The sequence below is a fragment of the Anopheles maculipalpis genome, chromosome 2RL (genome assembly GCF_943734695.1).
Source record: "Anopheles maculipalpis chromosome 2RL, idAnoMacuDA_375_x, whole genome shotgun sequence".
NCBI lineage: Eukaryota > Metazoa > Arthropoda > Insecta > Diptera > Culicidae > Anopheles > Anopheles maculipalpis.
The window spans coordinates 52,552,823-52,569,791 of record NC_064871.1 but is presented as its reverse complement, the minus strand read 5'-3'; the positions used below and the strand labels follow the sequence as shown (position 1 = coordinate 52,569,791).

The following is a 16,969-nucleotide window of genomic DNA, read 5'->3' as shown; positions in this document are numbered from 1 at the left end:
TTTTATGTTCTAATGCCTGTAGCGTAAATAAGGTCGTTTTAGTCGACGGCAAACTTTACCAAATAGACGGGGAGAGTTGTGATGCAAGAATTGTGCTATATAATATTGTCTTTAAAAAGTTGTGCGGGTACACATCCTTGAACCAGAATTTCAAAAAGGGAAATTTTAAGCGATCGATATTTAAAGAGATATTTTAAAAGCAAAATGCTACTATCTCACTGAACTGCTCGTTTTGTTAAAAGGTCTTATGATCTTTAAAATGAAATTAATAGAACCATGAAACGTTGTCAGTTGAAAAAAAAACGTCAGCCTGGTAGACACAAAAAAACTTCCTTTCCGAAGTTTGTTCTCAGAGCTTCCGAAACGTAACTGATTTTATATCCTTCATCTCTGATTGCTTATTGAGGAAGGGTCCATAAAATCAGGTCACGTACAAGCGATTTGTTTCAAGTGAGTTATCCAGTACGATGGGTACAATGTACAACGAGGAAAGGATGATTCCAGACCCAAGCTCGTATAAGGATATGTGGACGATTTGCATGAAACATTAAACTCAACAGTTGATACTGTTGACGACACTGTTGGGTTGAACTGCAAGCGCTGAGAACACACACGCGCGCGTAATCGTCATGCCCTTGAATACCTTGTACAGAAAGCAACCGGTGGCAATTGTTTTATTGGGTTGTACTCAGTGCTTTTATCATACGCCATTACAGTCAATGTGATGTGCTTGATGGTAGCAGGTGCGAAGAAAATTTCATACTTGGTCCGAACGCGGAGAAATTGCATTAGTTTCGCGGGGAATACAAAATGAAGAACACTTTAGACTGTGGTGGAAGGTGTACTAATTAAGTTTATCTTGTTTTTTAGATGAAGGTAGAGTTTCTGTGCTAAAGTATTTTGCTGCAGCGAAAATCAAATTAACATAATTGGGCAATACAAATGAAATAGAGTAACATATTCTAATTAGTGTGAACCTCGTTTTAAAAAAGCATAAAACATCTTTATCAAAATAATAAAGACTTTAACTCTTAGTGGATTATTCAAAACAGAGTGTGCTATGTTATAAAAAAATGCCTTCCTCTGCTACTTAAGTAAACTACCAGGCTGCTCCATTACGCGTAGAAAGAGGTTAGGGCGTAAGGTTACCCCACATGTCAGTGTGAACGGTCTGACTTTATGCGTTAAATTAATCCGATCCATTAATCATCTTCGACACCTATCTGGCACCGAACCCGAGGAGTTGGCTGGCTAAAAATCAATTTGTTACAAATTCCAGCAATCCATGAACGTGAAGCTTTTTCAGACAGACCAGAGGCTGCTGGGATAAGTGTACTTTCCCTAGCCTTCGTTGTGTAGCATAATGGGATAGGAGGAACTTCTGTCGCTATGTAATAAATCATCATTCATTTGAAGGAGTTTCATTACACGCCTGTAGAAAAGGAAAGAAAGGAGACAAAAAGAAATCATCTGGGAAGAGTAGAACAAGAGCAAAAAAACCAACAACTTGTACAAAAATAACTTTGACCAAACATATTGTGTAAAAGAACGAGAAATTTGTAGCTACTTCTTGGTAAGGTGGAAACACTACTGAGAGCAAAAGAAAAAATCCCTATACATTTGAATTTGCTAGCTCGCTTCGTTTATGTCCGCAGCATAAAAGATTAAAATACAACGAATCTGCCACCAGGCAAGACGCGCTTTATCGCTTCCAAGCGTGGTAGCATCATAAGGTAAAATGTGTTTTCGTGTTTAGCGCCACGAATGTGGGAAATTCGCACCGTTCCTCGCATTCCCATTATCACAGATATCGTCTTTATCCACCGTTTCGGTTCATTGATGCATCGGGCTAGCTATCTTGGCCAAGAGAGGTGTTCCATTTGTGGGTAAAATTTATGCTAATTTGGAAGCCACCTAGACATTCAGCGAGCGTTTCGAAGAAAAACTGCCTGAAGAACGCGTCCTATTGAGACTGGGGCTAGCTTGTCTGTTCGGTCGTGGTATGAATGGTAGGGAGTAAACAGAAAGATAAAAATAACAAACTGAAGTGGTGCGATCTGGTATGGTCTGCGTGACATTGACCCAGAGCAGGAAAATGTGTTGAGAAGCAAAAAAAAAAAGTGTTTTTGAGTGGTATTTTGAGAAGAGTGTGTACGAGATATTTGAATATCGTCTAATTTCATACTTAAATGTTCTGGTTCGTGCTTAGTATTGTTTACACCGATTGTACCGTGATGCTAGTAAAGTGATGTATTTGCGTTTCTTTTCTTAAAACAACACACAGAACAAGCTAAACATAGTGGGTCGAGACAAAAGTTCTGAAAAAAGATTCCGCGTGCTGAAAGGATACGGATACTTGAACTTGATACAGATTTCATTGGAACGTGTGTCGCAAAAAGACGAATAAAAACAGCTGCACCATGTACGGAATGCTACTGGAGAGTGTGCAACATTTTGTACAGGTATGTAAAGCAAATTTCCTGTTTTTATTATTTTTTTTTTCGCTAGAACTCACGATTCTTCATATTTAATGTTTGAAAGAATGACCCATTAGACACGGTTCGGTACAGACGAGGAGCAAACAAACTCGTACCGTGAGAAAGTCCTTTTCAGGTTGTGAAGGGTCGTAAAAGCTGTAGGTAATTTGGCTGTATATTTTGTTGTCTTAGAACCTTCGCTATCATGTGATGCAAATTTTATGCTGCTTGCCTGTTTGCTTGCTTGCCTCATTGAGTACCAACAAGTGTAACATTGCTTTTTTGCAGCTGTTTTGGGATCCGTTTTTATCTCTCAAACATGCCTTGGTGTTTAATCCTCTAACGACGGGTCTTCCAAGTGTACACGCTGTCTTTAGTTACCGTTTGGTGAGCTTACATGTACCACCGGAAAATCAGTTTGTTGTCCGAGGTATCGGCATTTTGTAAATTCTTACACAAAATGTTGCTGATAAGAAGCCAAATCATCTTTCTTTAAGTGGTTTAAAAAAACCATTTCCTTTGCGCCGAAATGCAGGCAATTTCTGTTACATGATCTAAAAAACGTGTAAGTTTTGGTGGTTGAACTTCCATTAAATTAAGGAAGTAGCAAAGAGTACAATGATAATCCGGAGCACAAAGCTCTTTCCCCGTAATGCACCTTCCTCCTCAAAAGACCGTCAGTCAGATTTACAGGGACGGTGATTGTTGGGGCGAGTGCCTATGCGGAAATTTTGTAAAACACTTTTATTCCTTTTTTCCCTTTATTCGTCACTCAGCAGAGCAATTTTAATAAATGAGAGATAGAGCAAGCAAGCGCAAGCGTTCAAAATTTGATCCGCTTGTGTAGGAGATGATATGCGCAAAGAGAACGATCCGGTTGCAGAAGGCCTTTTATATTATAGTTTTCGCATAGTGGTCCCTCCATGGACCCCGGCCCGTGACGCAGTCTTCATCCTCACGGTGGTTGTCAAACGGTCCGTTCTAACAGTGATACTAAGAAAGCAAAAGTATAATCGTATTGTTCTTTTAAGTTTCAATTCGTGTTTAATCTAGACATAAGTAACCCGTAATAATGATACATAATCGAAACATGAAACACCCGCATATACGGAGTAAGTTGTGCTCAATAGCAGATGCAACAGCGGGTGTTTTTGTGTCGCACTGTGAGGTTTCATGCTACTTTTTGGATGTTTCATGCATCACCCTACCTTTGCTGCCATGGAAGCCCAAATCTCCATAGCAGCGATTCGGATCAAAATGGTTATGCATACTTGATTTGCACAGGAAAAATTTTGTGCTGCGTTTATTGCACTGCTCTAAATACTGCACTTTTTCCACTGGCACTCTGCACTTACCCACATCCTTAGGAAATGGCCATCCATCCGGTGTTCACCTGCTTTTCTGCACAGATTTTCTTTACCCCATCGTTTCGAGTTCATTTCGAGCTGAAAATCCCTTGCTGTTTTCGCTGATTCTTTCCGCTGAAGTTCTTATTCTGCATTCAGGACAATATTCGGAAGTAGGCACTAGGATTTCAGTTCTGAACTAGATGAATTCCTGAAAGTGATAGACACACGAACCACTGTTAATCACTCCTCACCATTTACCTTCAAATTTGCCATTAATCTTTATCCCAATCGTTCGCTGAATGTCCTCGGATGACTTCTGATGGATTTTTTGTCTTAAAAGTTAATATTTACCGTAATTATTGTTGAAAAAAACTGACAAAAAATTCCGTACAACTTTCCTTGACACTTTTTCACTTTGCAATGAAGCTGACTACCTTTGATCAAAATCACCAAATACACAAACTAAAAACGACTAAGTCCCAGACGAGCGAGAGCGAAGAAAGCCAGTAGAATGTTAGAAAGGGACGGGCTGTGAAACAACCAACGACGATAGCAACGACATTCAAGCTTGTGGAGTCGAGGGGGTTGAGGAAGCATAGAAACGGGTGGAAATCGTGCAACAATGCTAGTTGGGTTTCGTATAACTTGTATCAAGTTGTTGCTCGTTTTTTCTATTTCTTCATCGAATGATTGATATATTAAGCGTACTCCGAGGGCGACAGCGGCGTCGGTCTTAAAACGGCAGGACCGGGGTTCAAATCCCAGCCGGACCGTTACCCCGTAGTGAGGCCTGACTAACCAACTACCGGCCGGTTCATGGGAAGACACCAAATCCAGTCATATCCAACGATTCCTTTCCCGCCTCCGTATAGGTCATACCCGCCTTACACACTCCTACCTCCTAGAAAAATCTAGTCCTCCACTCTGCAGCTTCTGTGGTGTTGACATCACCGTCCACCACATCCTCACCGAATGAAATGGATACACACGACACACCGAGCCACCTGTCAACTAGAAACTGATTTAACGACAATTCTATCACCCGACAAACTCCAGCAGAACCGCCTCATTTGATTTTTACGCATTTTCACGCAGTAATTTATACAAAGAAATTTAAACAATAGTTTAAACTTATCCGATACCAAAGGCCATAATCGCAATAGTTTTCCATAATATTTATGCCACATATACGATAGTTTTGTATTATATTAAACCATTTTTTTTATACAATAGAGAGGAGAATTTAGTCTCTAAGTCTCAAAGCCTCTATAAATAAACGAAAAAAAAAAAATCGATGGCCGGCATGATTTAAGAATTCGTTCAGCCAATAAGAAGAAGAAGATGAAGCTTACTCCATTGTTAGTAAAAATAATTTAATTATTATTAGAATCTGAAATGCAAATTCCAAATGTTAGCAATCTTTTTGGCTTAATGTCCTGTAGGATATGCCATCCACCTATTGGCTTATTAGACTAGCTGATTGCACGTAGTTGTGTAGGTCATGTCCACACTACGGGGAGGGGAACGGGTCCGGATGGAAATCGAAGCACTCTTCTGTCGTGTGAAGACCGTCAACATTGTTGTCTCACTATCCTGTTAACTTACTTACTAACAAGGATTTAATCATTAAACATTAAATTGATTAGAAATAATTTCCTAAGCTGCCTTACACTAAAATTTTATAAAGAATCAAGAATCATCCGACATTTAAGTGTTCTGTAAATCAATTTTTACTCATATTCAGAAAACTGTTTCATTCGACACAAAAGAGACTCAATTGTTGATGTTAAATGATGATGTTGAAGGAGCAACCTCACAAGAGACAAGTGGTTTTGATGTCATCTTGCTATTATTAAAGCCGACCTTATTGTTCGTAAAATACACTTCCAGCAACATTGTCCATCATCATTATTTTGTGAACGGAAATGGGATCATTAGTTGCTTTTCCGTGTCAAAAGAATATTGACATACTAAAAATGTCCTTAGAAAGGTGCTGCTTGATTGGGATGAGGGATGAGGGTGCTAAAGTAGAAGGATGTTGATAATTGTTTATTGATGCTATCCATCGTCAAAGGAGGTGCAAAGTAAATTATATCCGGAAAAGCCATTGTTGTGGATGTATCTTCTAAAGGTTAGGTATTCATTTTCGTTCAGTTTGGTTACGTTTGTTGTGAATATAGCATTTAATGTTATCGATTATTATCGATGAGGTTGAGGCCGCTTATCACGAATAGAACATCTTATTTGCTTAGACAATCGATTGTGTACACGACGGTGGCGAACAGGTTGGTGGGGTGCTACTAGCTGGATGTAAAAACTGGAAGAAAGCAGCTAACTTACCGCAGGTCTTGTTCTCAGAAATATTGTACAATAAAATAAAATAAAATGTTTCGTTATTTTTTCATGCATTCAGTCAATCATAAATAAGCAATGTAAATGATGAATATTTTTCGTAAATTAATAAACAGTGGTATACTAGTAACAGTGGAAACTAAAATAAAATGCTTTATAATTCAAACAAAACAGCTGGAATATGGAGAATTCGTATGGCGTCAAGCGTTGCTCACTACCGGATGTAAAAACACCGTATTCAATACACATCAGGTAGGTACATAACAATGATATGCGATTGTTTGCATAACACTAAAGTTCTTATATTGTTAACATCCTTAGCTGTACCCCGACAATTTGATACCAGACCTAGCTGCAGCGCTCTCGGCCATTACCGGGAAACCATTCGACGAGTTTATGATATTTTTCGGAAGATGTTTTGTCCGATTCTTCAGCAACTTTGGTTACGATGAGCTGATCAAGGCAACGGGACGCTATTTCTGCGATTTCTTACATTCGGTCGACAACATTCATCTGCAGATGCGTTTCACCTACCGGAAGATGAAAAGTCCCTCAATGCAGCTTACCGAGGTAGACGAGAATGGTGCCGTGCTCGTGTACAGAAGCACACGTACAGGATTCTCAAAGTATCTTCGCGGGCAGCTATTGGAGATTGCCAAACAGCTGTACGGGATGGATGTAAGCATTAAAGTGCTGGAAAGCCAAAACGATACGCCTGGTGGAACATCGGGACCAATTTCGATACAGGGCGGTTTGAAGACGGTGATAGTGAAGTACCGGTTGGACTTTGACAATCGTGAATATGTACGTGTTGTTTTGCAATTAGTGTGAGAGTGGCCAACATTATGAAATTTGAATTTTATTTTCCTTTTCTGTACGAAAGATGCAACGCCGCGTTCATATAAAGGCGCATCCTTCACAGTTGCAACTGACACCGGTAAACAGTAAACTGTTGCTGAATCTTTTCCCTTTCGCTCTGATTCTGAACGAGGAAATGAAAATTACTGCCGTGGGCGAGAAACTGATCGAGTCGTGGATGCTGAACAACGTGAACCGTTCGCCCATGGAATTGATCGGAGCGAAAGTAACAGAACACTTCAAACTACGTCGACCGAGTGGCATAACGTTTACTTGGGAAAATGTATGAATTCTGTCATTCTCTGAAGAACGGGTTGGATTTGTAATGAGCGATTTTTTCACACCTTTCACAACTTTTTAGATAAAACGACTACAGACCGTCCTCTTCGAGATACAGTTGCTAAAGGGCTCATCAGCAAAGGGGACGAAGGACGCGACTAAGCAAGCGGACAGCAAACCGGCCGTTTCACAAATCGATACGAGCTCCTCCACTGAGGATGCGGCAAAGATCATGACCTCGATTCCACGACGTGGATCACAGGGATTACGAAGCATTTTGTTGAAGGGAGAAATGCGCTATATAAAAGACATAAATTCGCTCGTGTTTCTTTGCAGTCCTCTGTAAGTTAAAGTCTGTTGGAAGGTAAGCGATCGACTTTCCTTTAACCTTTTGGCCTTGACGTCCATTAACAGCATCAACAATCTGGAGGAGCTGCGTGAAATGGGGCTCTATTTGAACGATCTCAACCCTCATGGACTTAGCCGTGAGATGGTGTTTTCTGGCTTTTCTCACTATTCCCGGCTTGATTTGATGTGTGAACGGGAGGAGCAGCGGGCAGAGGAACTCGAAACGTCGCTTGCTCTTGCCGACTCGTGGAAGCGGCAGGGGGATGAACTGCTGTACTCGATGATTCCTCGCTCAATAGCGGAACGGTTGCGCGAGGGTCAGAATCCTCACGAGACGTGTCAGAGCTTCGAAGAGGTGACGGTACTGTTTGCCGAGGTGCAAGAAACAATCACCGGTGATGATTCGATCAAGTACGCCATGACCACGGTTAACACGCTGAATGCTGCCTTCAGTGCGTTCGACGAGCTAATCCACTCACCGATGGCGTATAAGGTGGAAACGGTAGGGAAGGTGTACATGGCCGTCAGTGGTGCACCGGATATAAACCCATTTCACGCACAGCATATGGCCGATCTGGCGTTGGATATGTTAAAAAGCATACGGCAGTTAAATTTACCCGGAGTAGGAGTGAAAATTGGATTTCACTCGGGACCTATTGTGGCGGGAATCGTGGGATTAAAGGTGCCGAGGTACTGTCTATTTGGGGATACGGTAAACACGGCGTCACGCATGGAGAGCAGTGGAGAGACGGACAACATCCAGGTGTCAGGCTATACGGCTCAAAAGCTTAAGAAGCTAGGATACGAGTTGTCGTACCGGGGCAAGGTAGCCGTTAAGGTAAGCAAAAGCAAACAATCCACCACGCGCTGAAGAACGCGACACATTTAAACGAAATTATGTTTGATAGGGAAAAGGAGACATGGAAACCTTCTGGCTGCAGGGCTGCCCACCGACCAAAAAGAAATAGAAATATAGATGCTTACACAGTTGGACCGGTTAGTGCCTTTCGTGGTGTGAACGTGGGAGTGGGAGCAGGAACGAGAGAATTCGACAAACACTTCACCAAAGCGTCTAATCAATGTGCTATTTAATTGTTATAGGTATGTGTGTAACTGCAATGAAACATTGTCATTTACTAGGTGATATGTATAATTGTTGTAGAAAAAATAAAAATGGATGGTTGAAAAGATTAAAATTGATTAATAAATAAATAAATGTCAATTGCATTACATAGGCATTCAACGTGCAGTGTGGAGTTTTGACGTTTGAATTTTTGAACGAACACGAGTGCAGCCAGTAAGTACGCAGCCATTCACACGCAGCCAATGTATGCAGCCTACCTCTCACGTGTGCTCTCTAGAAGCAAGCAGTTACGCTTAGCGAATAAGATTATGATTATGCATATCTAAAAAAAATGTCCAATTAGTTAATGCTATAACATGTGAATAATCATAGAGAAAGTTTATTTGCATTTAAAGGTAAATTATAGATGTATTTAACGCTTGTTGCTTAACGGCTGTAGGTATTGCATTTCACACTAACACACTGATCAACAGGCTGGCCGAACGAGCTTTATCCAACGAAACACTCACATCCTGCCCCGTAAGTAGTAATCCAATCGAGGTATGGTATAATATTAGTGAAAATTGCTGGATTACGAAGTTCACCGCACTGCAGTCCAGGTATATCAAGCGCAACACCGATCAATTCCCATGTATTGGTGTTCATCGCCACCAAAGGATCACCGCCATCTCCCTGAGAAGAGAAAACCATAGCAAGTGTTATTTTACACTTCGAGTAATCCATTATGCTTGGCCATGCTGATCTTACCGTGCAAGTTGCTCCGACCTTTGATGTGAACCGTACTGAACCTCCACAGAGATTTTTCAGAGTGATGCGCGGATCAACCCTCTGACAGACTAAAGGGCTGTACAGTTGAATGTCGGCTTGTTTCAAAACACTGGCCAGAGGTCCGTTAGCAAACTCGGCTCCCCAGCCAATGATGGTACCTTTCGAAACGGGCGGAGTCCTTAACGTTGGTGCTGGTAGGCAGATGGGATTGAAGCTGCTCAGTGGGTTGCTCAGTATCAGTAGTCCTATGTTGTTGGCAAACGGATTGCTGGTTATGAAGCCGGGGTGGATGTAGGTAGTGCTTATTTCAAGCGAATTAATAGTTTCTGTTGGATCGGCCAGATTGTAACGTCCTAGCAATGCACGTATATGAATGGCGACAGGCATGGTTTCGATAATGCTGGCCGTGGTGACTATGGCTCGATCGTTGATAAGCGATCCCTGACCGGCCGGACTATCCAAGTATGTGAGGAAAGCGATCCAAGGGTAAGTTGTGCTGGACACGACATCTGTCCCACCTACGATCCGTTGCCCTTGGAACGGTCTGTAGTAACACGTACCTAAGCAACAGCAACAAGCGCGTAATATTGTAGATAAAAAGATGCATTTTGTCGAGGATGGAAAAGTTTGCGCTTTTCCAATCTACTTACTGGAGCACGATGGACAGCTCGGTGGTGCTGGAGGTGCAACAGACTTTGCATTGGAGGTCAGTTGTTCATCGTTGTACTTGCCAAGTTCCGGATCGTTTTCTGTTGAGTTTTTGGAGCTTGGACGTGGGAAAAAGAAAGGCACAAATCCTTGCTGAAGGTTTGAGGTCAGCGAGCTAGTGACCGCCTGTGCTAAGCTGGAACTGTTGACCAGCGCTTGCGTATTGTTGACAAAACTCACTAGTGGAAATAATGCACTGGAAATGGTAGTAGTTGGAGCTTCGGTGGAAGATGCTGCCTCAGTGGATGAGGCTGCCTGAGTCGTAGCGGCAGCTTCTGTCGTTGAACCTGCCGGCTCATCGTTGCTCGGACGGTTCAGACCGATGCTTAATATGCTTGACAATCCATTCTGGACATTGGTTCCAAATTGTCCAGCCAGATTCTGTGCCACCTCAGCAACACTGTTGGATCCAGTGGTAGGTGCTGCCTGAGTCGCTTCTGTCGTTTGTGCTGCTGGTTCATCGTTGCTCGGACGGTTGATATTGATGCCCAAAGCGTTTGTTAGCCCATTCTGGACATTAGTTCCAAACTGTCCAAATAGACCCTGTGCCACTCCAGTAGCATTGTTGAGCGATGCTTGAGAATTATCGAAAATACCTTGAATGGGATTGGATGATCCGGAGCCAGTTCCCTCATCGTTACTGGGCCGATTGCCTTGTTGACCAAACAATCCGTTCTGCACATTCGTACCCCATAGACCGGCAATTTCCTGTACTGCGCTGCTGGTGTTGGACACCGTAGCCTGGGAGGTGTTGAAAATTCCCGGCACTGGATTCGGTATTATATCGCTCAAGGCACTGCCGCCTGTATTCGATGAAGGCTCGGTAGTCGTGCTGGATGGTGTCACGAAGAAAGAACTAGGCCTATTATTAGACCCTGGTACATTACCCAACAAATGTTGAATCAGGCTTGGGTTGCTAGGTTTATATGCGAAAGGCGCTTGCTGCACTTGTGGATCGTTTACAGCGGGAAATGGAAGCTGTGAGTCACCGGTAGGCTTGCTGCTGTTGACGGCTGTTTGGTTGAGAAATGAACCAAACTCGAGAGCGCTCTGTGGCACGGGCCATTTGGAATCGGGATTATTTTGAGCCTTCAAATTGGATACCGCCTTAACAGGAATCGCGGCAAGCACGCTCGGCGAACCGTGTGTATCGACCGTTCCTTCGGAATTTTGCTGCAATTTTTGAGGGAAAGTTTACAAACAACAAAAGTGTTAATTTTTCTCTCTTAACAAGAAGGATAAATTATGTCACACTAGAGGATACAGGATCAGATCTTACTTGTCCATGGTGTGCGGAGGATATCACTAGACCACTTAAAAGCCAAAGCTGAACCGAAAACACTTGCATCGTTGCTGCCCAAAAACCAAAGCGTTACCACTTCTGATCTGTGCGAGCGCTACCGACAAACTGAGCTAAGCCGTGGTCCAAACGAAACGTTTTGTTCTCGCCCGAATGCACAACTGGACGATGAATCCTGTTATGCCAGATCCAGAACAATTCCAGAAAAGGACAAAAAAAAAGCCCAAGAAACTCTCTTGGGCAATTGATTTGATTTTCGGTGATGGTGGAAGCACAGAACGACGTGCAAAGATCGTTATCGCAGAATTCGTGGGCCCTAAAATTGCAGTCAGTACAGTTATGTCGTTGCACGAAATCTGTTGCAAGAACAGGTTTCAAGTTTTCGTTTCGGACGAGGTCATTGGCTTTTGGGAAGAATGATTGTTTTTTTTTCGCGAATGCAACTTCCTACTGCTTTTTTGTTAAGCAGTATCGAAAGAAACAAGTTCCAATAGAAATAAACGGAAGAGTTGCAGTTCGCGCTGCAATCAAATGGAATCATTTCGCCGGGAACATTAAAATATTTTTATTCAACATTCGAGTTGTTTTTCTCAAGCTTTGCAATAACATCCTGACGATTGGTTTCGCACCCAAGGGAGGAACGCATGCAGTTTCGTGAATATCGCCGGTTCGTTCGTTCTGCCACAGCCAACGCCCGGAATTTGTAGCGTTATTCCGATGAGTGTTATGTATGATGGATCATTTCGCCAGGGATACATAAGGCCCGCTCCTTCGTCTCCCTAGGACGGTGGAAGAAGGAGTATGCAGAAATTCCGTTAAGCTTTCGCTTGATCCTATTGTGATTGAAATTAAGCACCAGCATACTTACATTACAAGAAGTTTTGTGCTGATCCTTCGCTGCCGGTCCAAATATACCACCGCAAAGATTGCTGTCGGTAGCGTTGGGATAGGCGAGTTGGCATTCTTCCAACGAGTACAAAGGAATCGTTACGGCTTGCAGACTTTTCCACGATTCTCCTCCAAGTTCACGGGCTCCCCAACCCGCAAGCAGTGCTTCAGCACCGGACAAATTGTCCAAAGTGTTGGGCAAACAGATGGGCATGAAAGTAGTGGTGATTGTCACGGGAACTGCCAACTGGAGCAGCCCAATATTATAGCTAAACCGATTGTTTGCGGTGTATTGCGGATGAAGCTTAGTTCTAGTGACGGAGAATATCTTGACGGAAGAACCCTCGGTGATGACATTCGGATCGTACACACCAAACAGAACTTTGATCTGCTTGAAAACGATCATATTCGATATGATCGTACCGGATGTTAGCACGACACGGTCGTTGATTAGCGTTCCTGTTCCAGCGTTTTGTCCGTAGTACTGTAACAAAGCTATCCAAGGGTATCGATTCGATGGGGTAACATCTGTCCCTCCGACAATGCGCAAGGATGGTGCCGGTTGTGTCAAACCACAAACTGCAAAGAGGAAGATTTAAAAAAAAAATCTTCCAACAAAGTCTGTTAATGAGGTTCCTTACCCATAGTGCAATTCGTTGGACAAAACGAAGGATGCGATGATGACGCAGACGCTAAGGCACTCGAAATGGGACGCACAGGATTCCAGCTGGCCGAAACCGATGCTTCATTCGGTTGGTTCGATCCAAAGACAGAATTGATTCCATTCTGAATGGAATTGCCAACTTGTGAAACCGTCTCTTGAAAAGCGGCTATTCCACCACTAACGATACCACCGGAGCTACTGTTTGTAGATTGATCGCTAAGGTAAGGACGGTTAGAAAGACTCGACAGCACCAGCAGAAAACTACTGAGCCCATTCTGGGTGGGACTGGGGTCTGGAGTTTGCTGCTCATCTTGTAAAGGCTGAACGAACGCCACTGGTTTGTAAATGTGTGAAGTACGATTCATCTGAATTAGTTGCTGGATGTAATTACTAAACACTGATCGTCTAGGTTTCGTAATTCGTACAGAATTACGAGTTCGAATGCGTTGTGCGTGCAGGCTTTGCTGAATAGACAGATAATGGTCAATTACACTTCTCAATGGTGCTTCGGTTGTGATAGGATCATTTGGACCAGAACCGTTTATCTGTGGTAGAATGAGAACTTGATCATTAGCGTTTGATGTAAGATTGCAAAAAAGCCGAATCAGTAAGTGCATACCTTCTGTCCGTAAATAATAATGGTAAGCCAAATAAGAAAAATAGCGGTACAATGCGCCATGGTCAAGCACTTTCTCAACCGTATTTCTCAAGGAACGCCCGAAGAATGTAGAACCGTTTGCTTTTATGGGTGCTTTTATGTCGAATATAATTTCTCCAAACGAAATAAAACGATTCCACACCTGTACTACCAACGAGAGAAATTGCAACAGTAAAAACTGATCAACAATCAGCCATAAAAGCATGACACCATTCTGTCAACTGCCAACGTATACTGTACTTTTTCAAACTTCTTATGCTTGACGAGGTAAAAAAGAGCAAAAAAAAACTGGTTATTCTTAGGCACTAGCCTTCATTGCAAGCTTTCGGAACTTTGAATACAACCGAAGTTTCAGTTTCAATTTTTAAACCCATTTATTCGAGTTTATAAGGTTTACATTAGACAACCGATCAGCACATCGGTCAAAGTGTGTGCCTACTCTTCACTGCAGTAGCAGCCATCGGCCGTATTGGATTTAATCCACGTACCGAACCGGTTTACTCTCGTGTAAACGCCGGGATAGTTGGGCTTGGCACAGCCCTCACCCCAGGACACAATGCCCGCGATCTGATGCACATTCTCCGTGGTGTTTTGTTTGATCACATGCAGCGGACCTCCGCTATCACCCTGGCAGGAATCCTTCATTCCTTCCTCGTACCCGGCACACAGCATATTGTTCGTGATACGCGTCGGTCCGTATCCCGTTTTCCGACAGTCAGCATTGGACATGATCGGAACCGTTACCTCCTGCAGATTAGTGGAAATGGCACCGTTTTCCGATGTTGCACCCCAACCTGTCACGATGCCCTGCGTAGTAGAGATGGATTAAAAAAAAAACCTCAGTTTATTACGACGTTGCAAGACCGTGTCCTGCGTGATAATTCGATCTTACATCGTATCCGGTGAAAGGTTTCGACGCAGTTGGCAAACATACGGGCTTAAGTTTATCGTCGAAGTTCATAGTGGTGGCCAACCGAAGGATGGCAATGTCACTGTTATAGTTGTTTGAGTTGTACCCATTATGTTCGATCACGCGCAATACCTGCGAGACCATCGTCATTGATTCGCTCGTTGAGACTCGATCGTGCACCAACAGGGCAACGCTGATCTTCTTCCGTTGGAAACCGTGCACACAATGAGCTGCCGTCAGAACGTGACGATCGCTGATCAGTGATCCTCCACAGTAGAATGTGCCGGAATACATCAACATTGCCATCCATGGGTACTGGTTGACTTGAGTTTCCTGTCCACCGACGATTCGCGTTAGTCGATTAGTCCTTCCACATTCTGTAAGACGAAACATAAAGTAGGAATCATTAGATAATGCAACGATATTGGTATCTAAAGAGAACCTACTGCATTTTGGACAGTTTTCCGGTGGTGTGAGAGTTTCTTGGGGTGGTGGCGTAGTAGTGCCAATTAGTCCTGCCAGCCATTCGATGAAAGGATTATTTTTTTCTGATTGTATTGGAGCTGGAAAGTTTATGGCTTGTTTCTGTTCAGCAATCTGTGATACGAAAAAAGATGGCAATTTGACGGTTAGTTGAACACATTGTTGCTCTTAAAAAATATAAAACCTTTCAGATTTCCTTCCTGTCGTTCAACAAGAGAGGTTTTATTAACTTTATGTAAGTTTTTATGTAAGTTGTTTTTCACAAACAATTATAAATAAATTATATTTATAAAAATTATTTAGGATTGTAGTAATAAGTAGGCTCATCGCCTCAGAAACATCTGAATAGTTGTTTTTAAACGGAGTCTAGAAGTATTACTTTCAATAAAGGAATTCCATAACAGTCGAATAGCCTTTTTCAATGTTTGTAATTTGATTAGCTGGAACAAACCAAACGTAACAAAAAACAAAAAAAAACAAAATGCGAAGAATTGGACGTTTATAGCGTCCCTTTTTGTTGGAAAGTGGTTTCGTTTCGTTTCGTTTCGTTTCCAAAAACCTGTTGTAGATTTTGGCAGCAGTTTCACAGTTCTATTGCTTTTGGTTTCCATTCTTCCGGTGTAGCATGAGCTTTCCTCATGCTCCTCATGCTTTAAAGTTTGTTGAACTCTGGATACTCATATCTTTGTTGTACCTCTCATCTCATCGTCTCACACACTCACAACGGGCTTATACACCGAAATAAAAAAAAAACAACAACCCTTGTCATGTATTCTTCATCCTCCAAATGGGTCCGCAAAACAACGAAACGAGTACGAAAACGTGTTCGCCACGCTGATCTCTCGCTTTCATCCTAAGAGCATGAGGACGGGGAAAAGCACTCAGGGTGAACTGATTCTGGAAACTTACACGTCCACCAGCCGTGGGCTCACTGAGAAAGAACAGGCCAACCATAAACAGGACTGACAGCTGCATGCCACTACAAAGAAGTGCATGAACGCACTGCATCGCTTGTGTGAGGCGATCCCGGTTTCAACTTTCTTTTCGCCTGTCCAGCGAATCCTGCTGACTGGTTGGCGGTGTGGCCTGTTACTGTTTGAGCCACTATTTGGCTCAAGTACGGGTACGCTCTCACTGGATTTGAATTGAACTGAGGAATGCACTGCCGCCAGGGGGATGTGTACTTTGCATATAAATTGAGCGTGTGTTGCTTTCTGTTGACAGGCTTTGTGTCGTTAGAGGGTTAAAACTTGCTCTTCTAGCGGTTTCGAGCTTGCCGTTGATTTTCACCACAATCGTAGCGTTGGATTCGACGCGAGCGGAACAGTTCGACCGGCTACCGGTGTGGCGATCGCTCTAGTCGCGACGCACGATCGTACACAACTAAACGCTGCCGAGCGGATCTCGCCACACCTGACCACATCTTGGCGCCTGGCCGGTTGACACGACCACAGTGCAAGACATATAAGATAGGAGAGCCCTTCTGGCACACACTGGCACCACAGCCGAACAGATGATTCAGCCTTCAGGACCACTTGCTCTAGATGGTTTGGCTGGTTGGCGATGTTTTCAGGTCGTAAACGGCGTGTTTAAGTTTGCGAGTCAATTCGAAAGTACCCTTTTAGGTAGATGCAACCAATCGATGTTAGCCATGCCGTTAGGACGTTCTACCCACGGTGAGTGTGGAATTAGCAGCGGGAACCATTGGAGCTAGTGTATTGTTTGACCAAATAAGCTTACCACCCATACCCTAGAGCCGTGGTCTTGAACTTGTCACATCCACAGTAGCCAAAGTCCACTGGTTCTTCCTTTTTCTAGGGGTGTTTTGTTGTATTCATTATTA

At 43.0% G+C, this 16,969-nt stretch overlaps 5 protein-coding genes and 1 pseudogene across 6 annotated transcripts in view; 3 read left to right on the top strand and 3 right to left on the bottom strand.

Annotated features, from left to right (window-relative positions):
• Positions 1-7,304, top strand: part of LOC126556994 (RNA-binding protein 25) — a 121,103-nt gene extending 113,799 nt beyond the window's left edge. Inside the window, exon 7 of the mRNA XM_050212607.1 lies at positions 7,295-7,304. The gene's annotated coding sequence lies outside the window, so the exon portion shown is untranslated. The remainder of the gene's footprint in view (positions 1-7,294) is intronic.
• Positions 1-16,969, top strand: part of LOC126557136 (double-strand-break repair protein rad21 homolog) — a 435,365-nt gene that overhangs the window by 27,346 nt on the left and 391,050 nt on the right. The window lies entirely within an intron of this gene.
• The window catches only part of LOC126557093 (protein Peter pan), a 326,012-nt gene that overhangs the window by 42,492 nt on the left and 266,551 nt on the right, over positions 1-16,969 (top strand). The gene's annotated exons all lie outside the window — the stretch shown is intronic.
• On the bottom strand, positions 12,078-13,754 carry LOC126557893 (serine protease 42-like; annotated as a pseudogene).
• LOC126558497 (trypsin-1-like) lies at positions 14,169-16,207 on the bottom strand. Its single transcript, XM_050214521.1, has 4 exons — positions 16,036-16,207; positions 15,090-15,240; positions 14,626-15,020; positions 14,169-14,540 (listed from the first exon to the last, which is right to left on the bottom strand). The coding sequence occupies exons 1-4, from the start codon at positions 16,132-16,134 to the stop codon at positions 14,169-14,171; spliced, it is 1,017 nt and encodes a 338-aa protein (XP_050070478.1). The 5' UTR covers positions 16,135-16,207.
• Positions 16,298-16,969, bottom strand: part of LOC126556751 (uncharacterized) — a 97,624-nt gene continuing 96,952 nt past the window's right edge. The window contains exon 7 of the mRNA XM_050212223.1: positions 16,298-16,308. The gene's annotated coding sequence lies outside the window, so the exon portion shown is untranslated. The remainder of the gene's footprint in view (positions 16,309-16,969) is intronic.